The sequence below is a fragment of the Mustela lutreola genome, chromosome 8 (assembly GCF_030435805.1).
Source record: "Mustela lutreola isolate mMusLut2 chromosome 8, mMusLut2.pri, whole genome shotgun sequence".
Taxonomy (NCBI): Eukaryota; Metazoa; Chordata; class Mammalia; order Carnivora; family Mustelidae; genus Mustela; species Mustela lutreola.
Window position 1 is genome coordinate 136,147,021 of NC_081297.1, and position 15,746 is coordinate 136,162,766.

Here is a 15,746-nt window from a genome sequence, read left to right on the forward strand (position 1 = left end):
TCTGGACGTGTAGGTACCCAGAGAGGTTTTACGGAGAGGAAAAGTGGAGGATGATGAGGTCCGACATCGAAGTGTTGATCACGTTTCTCACGGTGCTGGCTCAGGTCACACGTCACATCTGATTGATATGTGATCGAAGGTGATCACAGGCAGCACCTCCAAAAGGAAACTGAGGTCTGAGGTTAAATAACTTGCTCAAGGTCATCAAGCGAGCAGGTGACCACACTGGGGTCTGAGCCCCTGTAGGAAGCCCTCACCCTGGGCCGTTAAACTGTACTCATTGAGAAGGTGATGGGCATGGAATCATAATGATCCCAAAGAGACCAATGGGTTCAGCCCCCACTGTGGTCATAAAACCTCCCTTCAGTCAGTGGGTCCCTGGCTGTCTAGCTGTCTGGCTTTTCCTTTAGCATTTGTGTTCTCAGGCCATCCCACCGCACTGCTCTTGTTAACAAAGATGCTTCAACCCTGGGACCCCAACAGAAAAGGCTGCACAAGGGAGTGTGTGGTTCGAAGCTCCGCTGAACGGGGCGCCTGTAAGCTCCTGTGTATTTTTGGAACATTTCGGAACCTGCCCCACCCAGAATGGGGCTGACTAGTGACAGCACAGGAGAGAGGGATTGGGAATGTGAGCCGAAAGTGACCCAAAGTCACACCCACAGGGACCACAAGTCTGATTCCGCTAACCTACCGGCAGGTTACTTGGTCCTCCTGGGCCTCGGTTTCCCCATCTGGAGGAAGAGTTCTCTCCTGGTCAGGACCAGAAGGTGCGTGCCCTCTTGCCTGAGGTTTGCTCACTGAGCGTTTGTCCACAGGCTGGAGGAGAACTACGAGATCGCGGAGGGGGTCTGCATCCCGCGAAGTGCCCTGTACGTGCACTACCTGGACTTCTGTGAGAGGAACGACACGCAGCCTGTCAACGCGGCCAGCTTCGGGAAGGTGAGTCGGCCTCCCCAGCCCTCCTCCTCTTCTCATGTTCTGAGTGACTTACGCACCATTCTTAAGCATTGCTGACGTCTTCGTTGCTTTGGTTTTTGCCGCAATCAACACATCTTAACAAGGTGATAACCAAGCCGAATACCAAACGAACTAATTGCCAAGTATTGAAAACCAAACGATTCGGACAGGTCCTCGAATGAAAAAGCGAACACCTAACTTGAATTTCCTCAGTACTTAATTTGCAGGAAATGGCCTCTTTTCTCCGAGAGGCCAATGTTAAACTCCCCAGCCTGTTGCGTGCGTATCAGTGAGACTGGGGCGGGCAGACTGCTTGGCTTTGTCCTGGGAAAGCCTTGGGGAAGCTGGAAAACGGCCTCACATCGTTAGCCTGAGGGTCTGAAAATCCTCTGTGGGGGGCGATGCTATGTGTAACATGACTGCCAGCCTGGCTGCTGTCTGTCCATCTCATGATAAAAATACATTCCACACTTCAGGCAATGTCCACAAAAATTCCTTGTCGCTGGTCATTCATTTTAACAGGCCAAGGAGCACTGCTGGAACACTCGTCTAAGACTAATCTTTAGTCTGTTTGATAGAAATGCAGGTTTGGGGGCACCTGGGTGGCTCAGATGGTTAAACATTGGACTCTTAATTTAGACTTAGGTTATGATGTCAGGGTCGTGAGATCGAACCGTGAGTCGGGCTCCGTGCTCCGTGCAGAGTCTGCTTAAGATCCTCTGTCTTCCCTCTCCTGTGCCCCTCCCCCCACTCTAAGTAAACAAACAAATAAATAAGTAAAATCTTAAAAATATATATATATATGTTTTTATACCTCTAAAATACCTAATTTAATTTGAGTCGGTACATCCAAACTCTTCCTTATTTTATTAGAGCAGATGCAGCAAAACTTCTACATGGGGAAACACAAAAGAAATCCTGTGTTTTGCACCAGGATTCCTCACTAGGTTTGCGAGTGCGCCCATAACAAGGACTGAAGTGGCAAGAAGTAGTGACCTTTATCAGTCATCAGCTGGGTTAGGGGACAGAGAGAAGCGTCAGGCCTGAGCCAGCAACCACCCCCTGCCCCTCTGCCAGAGAGTTCAAAGCCACGTGGCTGAGAATTAGCTCCACTGAGGAAAGGGCAGGGTGCTCCATGGTGACTTAGGGGAGGGCCTATGGTTTTGTGATGCATTCCACGTGCAAATAATTGTTTAAAAAGTTGAGTGGGGAAACCAACTTTACCGTTTCTTTCATTCATTTCTGCGTTCCTTCGGTGTGGGTCGAGATGGGCTGCGTGGCAGGCACTGTGTTCTGCGGAGACCAGGAGGAAATGGAGTGTGGGTCCCACTTGTGGAGAGCCTCACAGTCGAGGGAGGTCGGCAAGCACCTCAGTGGGTGTGAGAAGGAAGGGCATACCAAGAATGCAGGGGGAACTGGAGCTTTGTCACGCCTCTGGGGTCCGGGGACATTCGCTCGCATCCCCCCTCTCGCAGCGGCCCCAGTGGAGAGCTCAGATAAGGCCTGCAGTGGAGGGAGAGGTTGGGTGAACCGAAAGATCCAGAATGCTAACTGTCCTGGACTTATCCCTTAACTTCTCTGAGTCACTCTGACCTGGGACTCTTCCTTCTGCCCAGAGCACCTCTCTCCACCTGTGCTGTTCAGGACAGTAGCCACTACGGTTGTTTAACATAAGCAGAAGAAAAAATTCTGTCCTTCAGGCACACTAGCCCTATTCCACATGCCCACTGGCCACAGGTAACTGGAGACTGTCCTACTGGGCAGTGCAAATAGAACACTTCATCACCACACAAGGTATTATTGGACAGCCCTGTTCTGAACCATTGTGAGCCAGGGATGAAACTCACAGCCCTCTGGGCTTTGCACCAGACAGCCCGCAGGAAGCACCGGTGATCTCAGGAGACTGAAGTCTGCAGGAGGGACTTAAATCCCAGACAGGGTCCTGTGGAACAGGTATCCCCAGCTCAAGACTCCCCACCACACTGGAGGCCTCCCCCTGCCAGTTCCCCACAAGTGGTCTCAGCCCTCTCTGCTTGGCTGCCTCCTCTTTCCCCCTCCACCACCTCCCACAGCTCACCTCCCCCGCCTTCCTCCTCCCGGACCACCTCCACCAAATCGCCCCTGTTCTCTGATCCAAGTTCCTGCTGACCTCTATGCACCAAATGGCTTTTCAGTATCTTTTTCCAAATAATAACTTTTCCTCTCTAAGAATTATAATGTCAGCTGCTTCCAAAATAGTCACTGAAAAGGCAGCCAAACGCCATCTTATCTTCATTCCAAAAGCAAGGACATAGTCCAGTGGTATTAAAAACACAAATGGAAGAGCTCTTTGCAGGTATCTAGACATTGATTTCAAATGTATTGGGAACCGGGGCTGTCCTTCCAGCCACAGAGGACAAAAGGGGTCCGCTGAGGGTTTCCGCACTGAACTCCTCGAGCTGGAGCCCCAGCCACACTCGCCCTTCCTGAGGGCTCCCAGCTGCTGCTGCCCCCACCCCCCCAGAAAGGGATTGGTTGTTCTGTGAAGCCTGGGATTGTCATCCTGGGCAGCCTTGCTTTGAACAGATCCATCCAAACTTTCGATTCATCTACGAACTTTTAACTCTGAGTAGACAAGGTTCAATACTTGGGCTTCACGTTTTTTGTTTTTTTTTTTTTTTAAAGATTTTATTTATTTATTTGTCAGAGATAGAGCGCAAGCGAAAGCGAGCACAGGCAGACAGAGTGGAAGGCAGAGTCAGAGGGAGAAGCAGGCTCCCCGTGGAGCAAGGAGCCCGATGTGGGACTCGATCCCAGGACGCTGGGATCATGACCTGAGCCGAAGGCAGCTGCTTAACCAACTGAGCCACCCAGGCGTCCCGGGCTTCACGTTTAGAGAAAAATGTCACTGGTGGCAGCTTCCCCGTACCCTACCCCCACGTCCCCAGCTTGCAAAGTGGGCTGAAGTGAAGCCGACGTCAGCCTCGAGGCTCTCCTGCCGGGTTGCCTGGCTGGGATACCGTCCTTGATAAAGTGAGTAGGGCGCAGCAACTGTTTTGCCCCAAGTACGATCCGAAAGAGATCCTCTTTCCAGCACTGTGGCCACACACCATAAGCCCTGGCTTCCAGTAATACCGTATTGACTTTGGGTCCCAGAATTAATTTAGGCATCGCAGAGAATGCTGAGGCTTCGAGCCGAGCTGGTCTTGTGCCTGCTTTTCTGCTGGCCACCACGGAAGGTGACCCAGCTTGGAGTCACTGGAATTTTCTGAGCTCCCATTTCCTTACCTCTAGATGGGAGTAGTTACTGTAGGGATAAAATGACAAATTACTGTAGGGATAAAATGACAGAGCGCCTATGAGAACATTTTTTAAATTGTGACATATTCTACCAATGGAAAAAGGCGCCGCTATCTAAAACTGGCCTCCCTCCATCTGGCTTTTTCTGTTTCCCACCATGCTTTTCTTCTTTTCTTTTCTAAAGATTTTATTTATTTATTTGACACAGAGAGAGAGATCACAAGTAGGCAGAGAGGCAGGCAGAGAGAAAGGGAAGCAGGCTCCCTGCTGAGTAGAGACCCTCCCCCACCCCCCCATGTGGGATCATGACCTGAGCCAAAGGCAGAGGCTTTAACCCACTGAACCACCCAGGCGCCCCATGCTTTGCTTTTCTTAGTAGCATTTATCATTGTCCCGACTGTTACCTGTATGCTACAACTAATGTATTACATGTTGCATGGGTAGTTATCTACATGTCATTGCCTATTATTCTACCACTACATACTACAGATAGTATAGACTGTATATAACTAGTTATATACTGGTTATAGACTGTATATAACTGTATAACTATCATATATATGACATAACTAAAAAATATATATGTGTACATATATGTTAGTTGCTTGTTTTTTATTTGCCTCCTCCTCTAGAATGGAAGCTCCATGAGGACTCTTTTGTTCACTGTGAATCCCCAGTTCCCAGAATAGCCCCTGGCGCACAATAGATCTTCAGATATTTATTGAAGATTGAATGACTTATGTTATGGACAAGGACACTGGAATCCTTTGACACTTGTGAATTTGTTTGACCCATATGAAGCAGACATGGTATCCATTTTCCATTAGCCCATTTGCTGAGCAGGGATGAATTTGTTCAGGTACCAGGGGAAACTTGTTGTGTGTTCCTGTACTCTGAAGGGCCACCTCCAGAGTCCTCTGTTGAGCCTTCCCGCTCTGTCCTCTGATGACATCACAGAGAAACCCCATAACATCTAATCATCATTTTGGTCTTGGTTGGATAATTAAAACTCCCCCTCAGCTATGAAAAAGTCCCATTCGGTCCACTTTAAAACCTCCATCTGTGGGTGCTGGGGGGCTCAATTGGTTAAGCATACGCCTTTAGCTCAGGTCATAATCCCAGGGTCCTGGGATCGAGCCCCACATTAGCCTCTCTATTCAGTGGGGAGCCTGTTTCCCCCCTGCCTGCTGTTCTCTCTGCTTGTGCTTTCTCTCTCTGTCATACAGATAAATAAAATCTTTTAAAAGACAAAAACAAAACCAAACAAACAACAAAAACCTCCATCTGACAGGGAAGTCAGAGTCTCTCCCTTCCTGAGTGAGGCGCAGGATTTGCTCTGTGCCAGGGGGCACGGTGGGCCCTCCCGCTGTCCTCCGACTTCTCCAGAGCTGGGGCAGAGGGATGTCGGAGAAGAGCGGAAGGAGGAAAGTCAACGGGAGTCACTCTGACCAGCTGGTGCCCTGCAAGGTCTCCTCCTGCTAGTGACCTCTGCTGGGCTCATGGGTTTGGGGGACCCTATGGATCTCCATCCACACTGGCTAAAGGGATGGGCTCTGCAGCTGACCTCCCTTCCACCACCTACCCCCCAGGCCGCTCTTGTTCCTCCACTGAGTTGTGTCAGAGGGTTTTGACTAGCTTACTGCATACCGACTGTTACACCCCGACTCTCAGAGATGCTCAGATGAGCCCCCGCAAATGGAGCTAGTGTATGGGACAGGCTGAACTCAGCAGTGTGCACACAGAAAGTGACTTTGCTTTGTTCTACCATATTCTGGCCAGGCCTCCTTCCCTGACCCTGATGGTTTCAGGGCAGGTTTAAGAGCTTTTGGGTTATTGATTATAAGAGCAAGCCTCTTTTCAATAATTCAGACTCTTTTAGACATTCAGACTCTTTTAGTCCAGTCCAGTACAAACCTGCAACCTCAAATCCGCTTGAATATGCCTGTCTGACCTCCAGCTCAGCCTTGACCATGTGTGGCCTGGGGACCTGCAGTGGGGAAGAAGAAAGCGTGATCTGACCTTTACTTTTCCTTGAACTTTTCTTCCTGCTGCTGGAGTCTGCAGGCTTGTCAGCTTGAGAAAAAAGACTTCCAAAATAGTAACCCTAGTTTTCCAGAAATAGCAGTAAACTAAATTTTACAATGGAACTGTCCATTGAAACAAACACAAGATCATAGGGATCAGTTGACCTACCCGCGACATCATACCCAGCTAAGTTGCCAGAGCCTATTAACATATCATTCTTGGGGCTGCTGGGTGGCTCAGTTGGCTAAGCATCTGACTCCTGGTTTTGGCTCAGGTCATGATATCATGGGTCATGAGATGGAGCCCCACATCAGGTTCCGTGCTCAGCGGGGAGTCTGCTTGAAGACTCTCTCTCTCCCACTGCCCCTTCCCCTACTTGCCCACACTCTCCTTCCCTCTCAAATAAATAAGTAAATTTTAAAGAAAAATGGGTAACTCTTTAACAGATGTTAGAAGTACTTAGCTATGTTTAATTATGAATGCAGCACTCAGACTTTTTATAAAATGAATAAAAATCGCAAATACATAGAGCTTTCTATGACCTGGTACTGCTGTAAGCATTTTACATAAATCAGCATTCTCCAAACTACTATTTGAGGTAAGAACTGCTATGAACCCCCCCCCCCATTTTAGAGATGGGTAAACTGAGTCCCAGGAAGGTAAATTGCCCAAGGCTACATAGCCGGTAAGTGGACGGGAACCTGGGAAGTCTGGCTCCAAGAGTCCAGGCACTTAAACTTATGTCATTACCCAGAGCATTTATTTTTGGGGGAGTAGAGTATGTATGTCTAGAGGCGGGAAGTAGGTCTATGTGGACAACAAAACCATGGGAATTTGGACTTCGGTGTGGTCATTAGCAGCTACGTGCAACCTCTTATATGATGGAATTTGGGAGTGAAGTTTTGGCCTCTCTGTCTCTCAAGGGCAAGTGTGCTGGTCATTGCAGTTGAGAAAGGCCCCCCACATCTTGCCCCACCAGAGGGTTCTAGGCACTGTGAACCCTGTCACCAGAATTCCCCATGCTGCTTCCCCCTTAACACTTGGGTTCACCCAGTTATTAGATATTCATTGACCTCATCCTGCTGTGGCCTCAGCCCTGTATGGGTAGGTGGGAACTGGAATGAAGAAGATAGTCTGTCCTTGGGGCGCCTGGGTGGCTCAGTGGGTTAAGCCTCTGCCTTGGGCTCAGGTCATGATCTCAGGGTCCTGGGATCGAGCCCCGCATCGGACTCTGCTCAGCAGGGAGCCTGCTTCCCTCCCTCTCTCTGCCTACTTGTGATCTCTGTCTGTTAAATAAATAAATAAAATCTTGAAAAAAAAATAAAAGAAGAAGAAGATAGTCTGTCCTTGAGGGGTGCAGGCTGCAGAAGGGACATATCCCTACAGGAAACCACAGAGCACAGTGGCAGATGTGCCCCTGAGCTGGAATGCCCATGAGTGGAGGGGTGCAGAGAGGAAACTGCGGCCTCCTCGGGGTGGGGCAGGGGCAGCAGCCGGACAGCGGGGCCAATCTGGGAGGAGCCCCAGACACCCACAGTCATCCTCTCCCCACAGCAGCCCTGTGAGAGCCACAGAAGCTGAAGAGGGTGTTTTACTGTCACCAAATACTTCTTTTTTCTGCGGCTCCACTGGTCTTTTGGAAACTCTTAGCAAAAACTCTACCTTTACAAAAATGGAGCATCCCTGCTTAGCAGCAAGCTAAGCTTTTTCAGAAACAAAAAAGGGTCTCAGATCTCAGAGTATGTCTCTGACTTACTGATGGATTGCTTTCCAAGCATCTATTACATGCGTTGGTGAGAGGTTGAAAGGCAAAAACAGGTCTTCTTTAACAAGCCTTGGTTGAGGTTCTACTGTGTGCGATAGGCCAGGAGTTTCCAGTAATGCCAGCTGTGGAGTCTTAAACTTGAGGATAATCACCCTTGCTCTCTGTACCCCCATCCCTCCGTCTGTCACATGGGAAACTTACATACAACGGTCTCTACCACATGAGCTGGAAGTACTTTGCAGCCAGAAACAGTCACGGCAGTGTCTCGTGTCCTCCTCATACGGCCCTGTGAGCTAGACGCTGGTTGGTTTGTTCATTTTGAAAGTTGACATGGCTGACTCTGGCCACTGGAACCTTCTCTGTGAAGTAAATCCTGGGTGGAAATCAGAAGGTGGAACACTTGGGAATCATGTTGGGAATGTGGCTTTAAAAAAATGCTATTCTCCATCCCCAAACAGTGACATAAATTAATGAGTGATTTTGCTTTTCTTCACGTAGAATAAGTCTAAGAGACTATTACCCAGTGCTGCCATTACAGGTCTAGAAGAGCATCAGGGACCTGGGAACCTTCGATCTTTCTGTGCTCTGGCCTTTGTAGCAGATGGCTTCCAACTTTGCATTACTTCATACCTCATGGGCCGAAGTGGCAAAGGCTGTATTCCAGGCAACAAGTGGGAGAAAATGGGGGGAAGAAGAGAAAGGTCAAAAACTCCAGCCAAATCAGCTGTCTTCAGGAGCTTTGCCAGAGCCCTCTATCTTGCCTGCTGCCCCTGGTTGTCAGGGGAGTGGGAAACTGTTGAACATTGCCCCCTGGAATAAAAAATTAGAGTTTGGTTAATAAAGAAAAAAGGGGAAACAATGAGACATTTTAGCCACATAATGACACTTTAAAAATCCATTGTATTCTGTTTTTTAAAAATTGAGATGTAATGGACATATAACTGATTAAAGGTGTACAACATAATGATCTGATATATGTGTATATTGTGAAATAGTCACCAGACAAGCTTAGGTACCATCTCTCATTACTGTAGTTAATAATTTTTTATTGTGATTAGAACCTTTTTGGTGATAAGAACTATAAGGTCCACTGTCTTAGCAGCTTTCAGATGTCCAGCAAGTCGACAATAGCCACCGTGCTGACCTTGGTGTCTCCGGGACTTACTCGTCTCCCAGCTACAAGAGGGAACCTGTTGACCCCTTTTCCCTACATGGCCCTTGTGTATCCACTATGAAATGGAACCCAGGATCGTGAAAACGTGTACCAAACACCCTCAGATTAGGAGCCCATGGGAAGAAACAGAGGCAGCACAATGCGATCTCTTAAGGCTCGGGCAGGGTAACGTGATTTACAGTCAGCACCGTCCAACGTGTCAGCGAGAGACAGATTCGTGGACAGCTGTGACACAGAGTAATTTGAATACATGGAAAGGCCAGGTCACCTCAAAACTGCATGTCCCCTGAAGACTTGTTGATGTCTCAGAATCCTCAGTTCCTTTTCTTGAGGAAATGCAGCTAGAACAGAGCCGGATAATTCATTAATACGCATGGGTTACTAAGATCTCAAATGGAAAGTGTTCAAGCTATTCAAGGGCCTTAGAGATTGGTTGGTGGGACCCAACCACCTTCCTTTTCTAGCTGAGGAGATGGAGAGAGGGACTGAGTGGTTCTCCTGAGGTCACATGTGTCTTGGCAGGGCTGGGGCTTTGGGGTGGGGGACACCAGGAAGCAGTAGAGAGACTGAAGAAGGGGAAGCTGGGGTGCCGGATGTATGAATTGGGTTCATTGATAGCCTGCCTTTTCCCCTTGAGGACTTGAGGCATTGGCAATTTGGGCTGTGGGTGGCTTTTCCGTACATATTTGGCTCCTTCCTCATGGCTGGCCATGATTGAGCAAAGTCAAGAATCGCCCAGCATGTTCTGGGGACCCATGCTTGGGGCAGCTGTATATACCTTGAACGGAGAGGGAACCAAAGGTTCCTCTGACTTTGCCGTCTCTCCTCAAGAGCGCTGACGGGCCACCCCGGCCTGGGGTCGTGTGCACCCCCATGCGGGGCCACTGACCAAGATAAAGGTGCTCTTGGGACATTAGGATCCTTCAGGAACGGTCTCTTTCCAGTTTTCAAAGGAAACCCTTCGGTACATCGATAGAGTTTCTCAACTTTAAATTCTCGTGCATGTTTTTCTCCACTTTTAGTACCTGCTGTGGAGCGTCTGTGTCAGGAGGTCTGATGTCACCCCAGGTCCCATAGTTTGTTATTTCAGGTGTCTCTCCTGTCGTGCCGTGTGAGAGCTCAGAAGTCAGATTGTGGGGGCTCAGATCCCGTCTCCACCATTTCCCCGCCGCATGAGCTCAGACAATTTCTGAATCACTTGGGGCCTCCATTTCCCATCCACAGAATGGGACAGTGACAGCGACCATGTGGAGAGATGTTGACGTGATGGCGGTCAGAGGGGCTTCCTCGGCTCAGCGCCTGGTAAATACAAACACTGACGCCACGGGAGCTGGAATCATGATTTCAGTTTACCATGGCAACCGCTCATGACTTTCCTACATGTTTTTAATATATCACCGCCAGCATCGATGTTTCGACTCTTCCTCCTGAACAATCTTGAGAACAATTGTTCTAAAAATTTCCTGCTCGCACACATGCTGCCATTGCCACCCTCACCCGCTCTTGTTATCGCCCTCAGAGTTATTCCAGGTTTGACTTAACCTGCTGCTTATGTAACTCACCTCATTCCAAGTAAGTCGGCGTGTGACGACTGGCTCTTCTCATACTCTCACACGTGACACGTCACCAAGGCAGCCTCGGGATGATGCTGGGCTCACCTACGGAATCTGAGACTACTTGGAATTGTCATCCATGGTACTTCTTAAGGGGCAACACAGTAGCTACTACCCTCCTGGCCCTGGGGGTGTCCACAAAGTCCTGCATCCATCCATACGCGTGATTTGAAATTCCATTCCTGTCTCATTGCACTAGATAGGAGTTTCTTGAGAATGTTTGAAATTGCTCTTGGGGGATTTCCTATGAACCTACAGTATCCTACTCCCATTGACCCCCCCCCACCACCACCAAGTACCTAGTGCCCAGCAGGTGTGACAAAGAAACCATTGAATGGTGAGGGTTATACAGCATCGTGTAACCACTCTGGCAAACACCCATTTCAAAATGAAAGAATTGAGGTAGGCTGTTTAAAAATCCTTATTGGTAGTACCAGATTTAATTTTTATTCTCTTTTCTGTTAAAGAGGTGAGGTTTCTTGTCAACAAAGACAGTGAGTCCATATCTCACTTTCAGACTTAAAGTTGTGACGGTATTAATTCCTTTAGCGAGTCAGGATCCCTCATCATTTCTTTCTTGTGCTCACAAAATAGCGTGTGTGTTTTAAGAGAAGGCACAAGACTTTTGCAGTATACAGTTAGAAAACAACAACTTGTCACGGTACTGGATTTCTCATTTCTTGCTATTTGAATCGTCCCTCTTCTCTTCCCACACCCAAGTAACCTCTGAACTAAGACTCACAGCTCTTATTTTTTTTTTTTTTAAAGATTTTATTTATTTATTTGACAGACAGAGATCACAAGTAGGCAGAGAAGCAGGCAGAGAGAGAGAGGAGGAAGCAGGCTCCCCGCTGAGCAGAGAGCCCGACTAGGGGCTTGATCCCAAGACCCTGGGATCATGACCTGAGCTGAAGGCAGAGGCTTTAACCCACTGAGCCACCCAGGCGCCCCTCACAGCTCTTATTTTAAGCACACTTGACTCTTTCTAGCCACAGAAGTTTTCTCCTTCAAAGTGTGGGAGGATCTGCACTTATCCCATTACCTTGAAACTCCTTTTGGACTGGTTCTTGTTGGTGGCAGATCTTTGCCTGCTGAGGGTGGATTGAATTTTTGGAAACAACCAAAGCCTTTTTTCAGAGCCATCCCTGGTGACTAAGTTTGGAGACTAAGCTGGATCAAGATCATACGGTTTGAGGTCAAAGTCAAACAAAGCCAGTCTGTAAGACTAAGGAGATGGAGTGGCTCCAAAGGTGTCCCTTGAGGCAGCATCTAGAGAGGACATCAGGGGTCTCATACCCCTTGCTGGCTCCCATGGGTGCCAGCCATACTGAGGAACAGGAGAGACAGTGGACCTGGGATCCCGTTTCTCCCACTGGCAGAGTTTGTGAATCTGAGCGGCCTTGAATGGCCATAGATCCCAGTACCTCATCTGTGAAACAGGAATCTTCATACTTCCCTCCAGTGTCATTTTTAGGATAAAATCAACGTTGTGTGTAAAATACCCCATCTGGTGCCTGGTCCTTGTTGGCGCACAGTGGGTGGCGCCTCCCCTTTCCCCTCCCCCATCTTAAAAGAGGCCAGTGATTTGAATATGCCATTTCAGAAACATATGCCTAAAACTCACATTTATTTCAAAACTGCACCCTCAAGATGAGGTCAGGGTAGCCCCTACGTGGAGTTTCCTCCGACCTGGAGCAGTGTATTGGTGGCTGGGGAGAAGCGTGGACGAGGGAGACAGATAACCTGGCTGCCGCCGCCACCACCACTACCGAGAAGAATCCCGGCAGCTCCAGGGAGGGGAGATGGGCAGAGCTGCTCTGCCTCCCACTCTGAGCCCCACGGAGCCCCCTGCCCCAGCCCGGCTGCCTAGGCTGAAAGGGAGAAGGGGGGATTCCTGAGTAATTAAAGGGAATTTGGAAGGCTGGGATGTTGCGGAATGTTAGATCAGTAGCTAGAACAGCATGTGGCGTTCTTTAGGCAGGCTTCATTGAATCCATACAAAAAGAGAAAGAGGGGCTGCCTGCCGTCTGCTCATTTATCAAACAGCACAACTCAGCTTTCACAGTTCCACAAAAGTGTTTGGCTGTTGGCTGAGTCTTGCTCCAGAAATTAAAAGCTGAACAGCCTTAGTGGTGCTCAACCGACTCCGCATTTTGAGACTCAAACCAAACTGTGCGGGGCTTTCAGGTTCTGGGACCAGCTGATTATCTGGTGAAAAGAGAGGACAATAATTTGTAATTTGCTGCCCATAAGAAACACTGGGAAAAAAATTAAAAAAGCAGTAAACCCCCTTCCCACAGGTTTTTGTTGTGGCTGTAACAGCCCTTTCTGTGCGCAGAGTGGGAAAAGTCTTGACCTCCATTTGGGCAGAAGGGGCTGCGGTCCAGCCGCGCCTCCCCCCATCCCCCACCCCCCATCCCCCACCCCCCCCTACTCGGCCCCCAGCCCTTCCTCTTAGTTCTCTGTTTGAAATTACCTTTCCCTCTTTTGGAGGAGGAGGGGAGTGCTTGGCCTTCCAGTACTTCTAGATGAAAAGTATTTTCCCAAAGGGAACTAAATATTCTAGCAGCACAAATATCTTGCTTAGGAGACCTGGATATACCACAAGAGCTTGAAAAAAACGAGTTGGATCCTCCAAAAACCCATCAAAGGGTAACTCCGTCAGTGAAGAGAATGCAGGAGAGGTTTGAGGAGACAGAGAGGGGAGTGTGACCACACGTGGTCTCTTCTCTCCAGCCCCCTGCCCCTCAGCGGGTCAGTGCCCCCCTTGTGGCGCCAGGAGAGCCCGTGGAGGCAGAGCCTTGCTGTAAGCCTGCGAGGTTAGCTGAGCAAGTGTTTTATCCCCGTTTTACAGACAAGAGACCGGATGTCAAATGGAAGGTCTCTTTTGGCTTCTCAGTTTAGCACAGATAATCGCCTTTTACCCTTCACGGAAAGCAACTTGATGGTATCTTTTACGAACGTTGAAATGTTTCTCCCCTTTAATCAAGCAGCTCCACACTTGAGAAACTATAATAAGGGGAGAACCTCCAAAATGCTAGCAATAAAAATAAAAATCATTCTGCAAAAGGTACCGCTCATAGCATGATTTATGTCAACAGGACATCGGAAGCAATGTCCGTGGCCAGCCCAAGAGAGATACTCACTTATTCTTTCATTTACTGAATCGCCGAGTTAATGTGCTGAGCTGTCATGTCTCCTCTGGGGACTACACAGTGGCCTTTTAATGGCCTCCCTGCTTCCACCCTTGGCCCCTATGGTCCTTTCTCCACCCAGCAGCCAGAGCCATCCTTTGGGAAGCTAAGTCAGCCTTGTTTCCTTTTTTCTTCTTGGAGCCCTCTGACGTCTCCCCATCTCATTAAGGGTAAAAGCAAAAATGCTCACAGAGGCCTACAAGGCCCCGTGTGAACTGTGTTCCATCACCCCTCCTGGCCTCCCGGCCTCATTTTCTGCTCTCCTGAGCACAGAAAGTGCTCACTGGACTCCTCACTCTTCCTGATGCGCGTCAGACAAGCACCTACCTCAGGGTCTTTGCACTGCCTGTTCTCTGGGCTTGTACCCTCCCTCGCCTAGAGATCCAGAAGGTTCATTCCCTCACTTCTTTCAGATCACCCCTCAAATGCCTAGTACTTAGCCCTTATCACCCTAAAAAATAAGCCCCACCCCCACATTTCCCCTTCCCCTCCCCCTGCTCCTTTTGTTTCTCTCCGTAGCACTTACCTGATATAAGATATATTGACTTTTTAATGTATTTATTTTTGGTCTTCTCCCACTAGGTGTAGGCTTCTTAAACAAAGGCTGTTTCTGTTCAGCTCAGTGTGGTGTCCCTCAGCCTGGCCAAATGTCTGGTGTGTAGGAAGAGCTCAGTAAATGTTTGTTGTTGCGTGAATCCTAACTATGCACCGGCAGGCAACCAGTTGTAGTTGAGGCTGTAGCTTGTCGAACATGGACAGAGCCAAGGAGACAAGGCTGCAGGTCCCATTCCTGGAGAGTCCCATGGGCCTACGCAAGGACTTGGTGGGGCTGAGAGGAAGATTGAAAGTATTAAAAGCTGGATAAGTGGGTCCTATGAACCATGTAACTACAGTCCCTTCAACCCAACTGTGGCCCAAGGAAGATTTTTGGAAAGGTATAAGGTATAGGTTAATATTTCAAAGGTGAGTAGACAAGAGGCAGCCATGAGGGCATGGGGAGAGGGTTCCAGAAAATGAGAACAGCCTGCAGGGAAAGCTGGAGTAGGAGAGAGCGCAGTGTATTCTCGAAACTTGAAAGAAGTTGCATATGGCCTTGGGGACCGAGAGAGGAAGAGGGGAGCAGTGAGCTAGAATGAAGGCCGGGCCAGTCTAGCAGGACGGATGTGTCTGGACTTCATCTAGGGGGTTCACGGAGAAGTGGTCGTGGTGCCATGATTGGAAGCGGATGTGGTGAGGAGACCATGTTCACAATCCAGGCTCGAGATCGCGGCCTTGGGATTGGTGGTAACGGGAGGATGTCAGCAGCGTCCGGGTATGTTCACAATGGAGGGAGGATGGACGTTGGGCACAGATTGGAAGTGGCGGGTGCAGTCCTGGTTTGGAGCAGGGAGAGCACTTATCTGGCCGGAGAATCAGGAAAGGGGTGTGGAGGAGCCATGTACATGCTGGGTTCCCCGGGGACTGCTACGGGGGGAAGATGCTGGAACATGGTTCCTGGGGCAGGTCGGGGGGCACTCGGAGAACTGGCGGGCGTCAAGTAGTTCAATTTGGATGGAGCACGGGGTCACGCAAGGACATTGTGAGAGCAAAATTGGCAGTGGAGCGAGGCGTTGCACAGTGCATCTGAGCTCCAGAAGAAGGAGTCTCTGCTCAGGCAGCTGGCGTGGAGAATTGTCAGAGAGGCCTCTGAGGAGACAGGTAATGATCTGGATTGTTCTCTCGGTCAGTCCATCAGGGCA

General features: G+C 49.1%; 1 protein-coding gene across 6 annotated transcripts in view; it reads left to right on the forward strand.

Annotated features, from left to right (window-relative positions):
• The window catches only part of RFX4 (regulatory factor X4), a 157,814-nt gene that overhangs the window by 58,610 nt on the left and 83,458 nt on the right, over window positions 1-15,746 (forward strand). For all 6 annotated transcript variants that reach the window (XM_059186751.1, XM_059186752.1, XM_059186753.1 and 3 more), the window contains one exon: window positions 816-939. In XM_059186751.1, coding sequence (XP_059042734.1) covers window positions 816-939 — 124 coding nt within the window. The remainder of the gene's footprint in view (window positions 1-815; window positions 940-15,746) is intronic.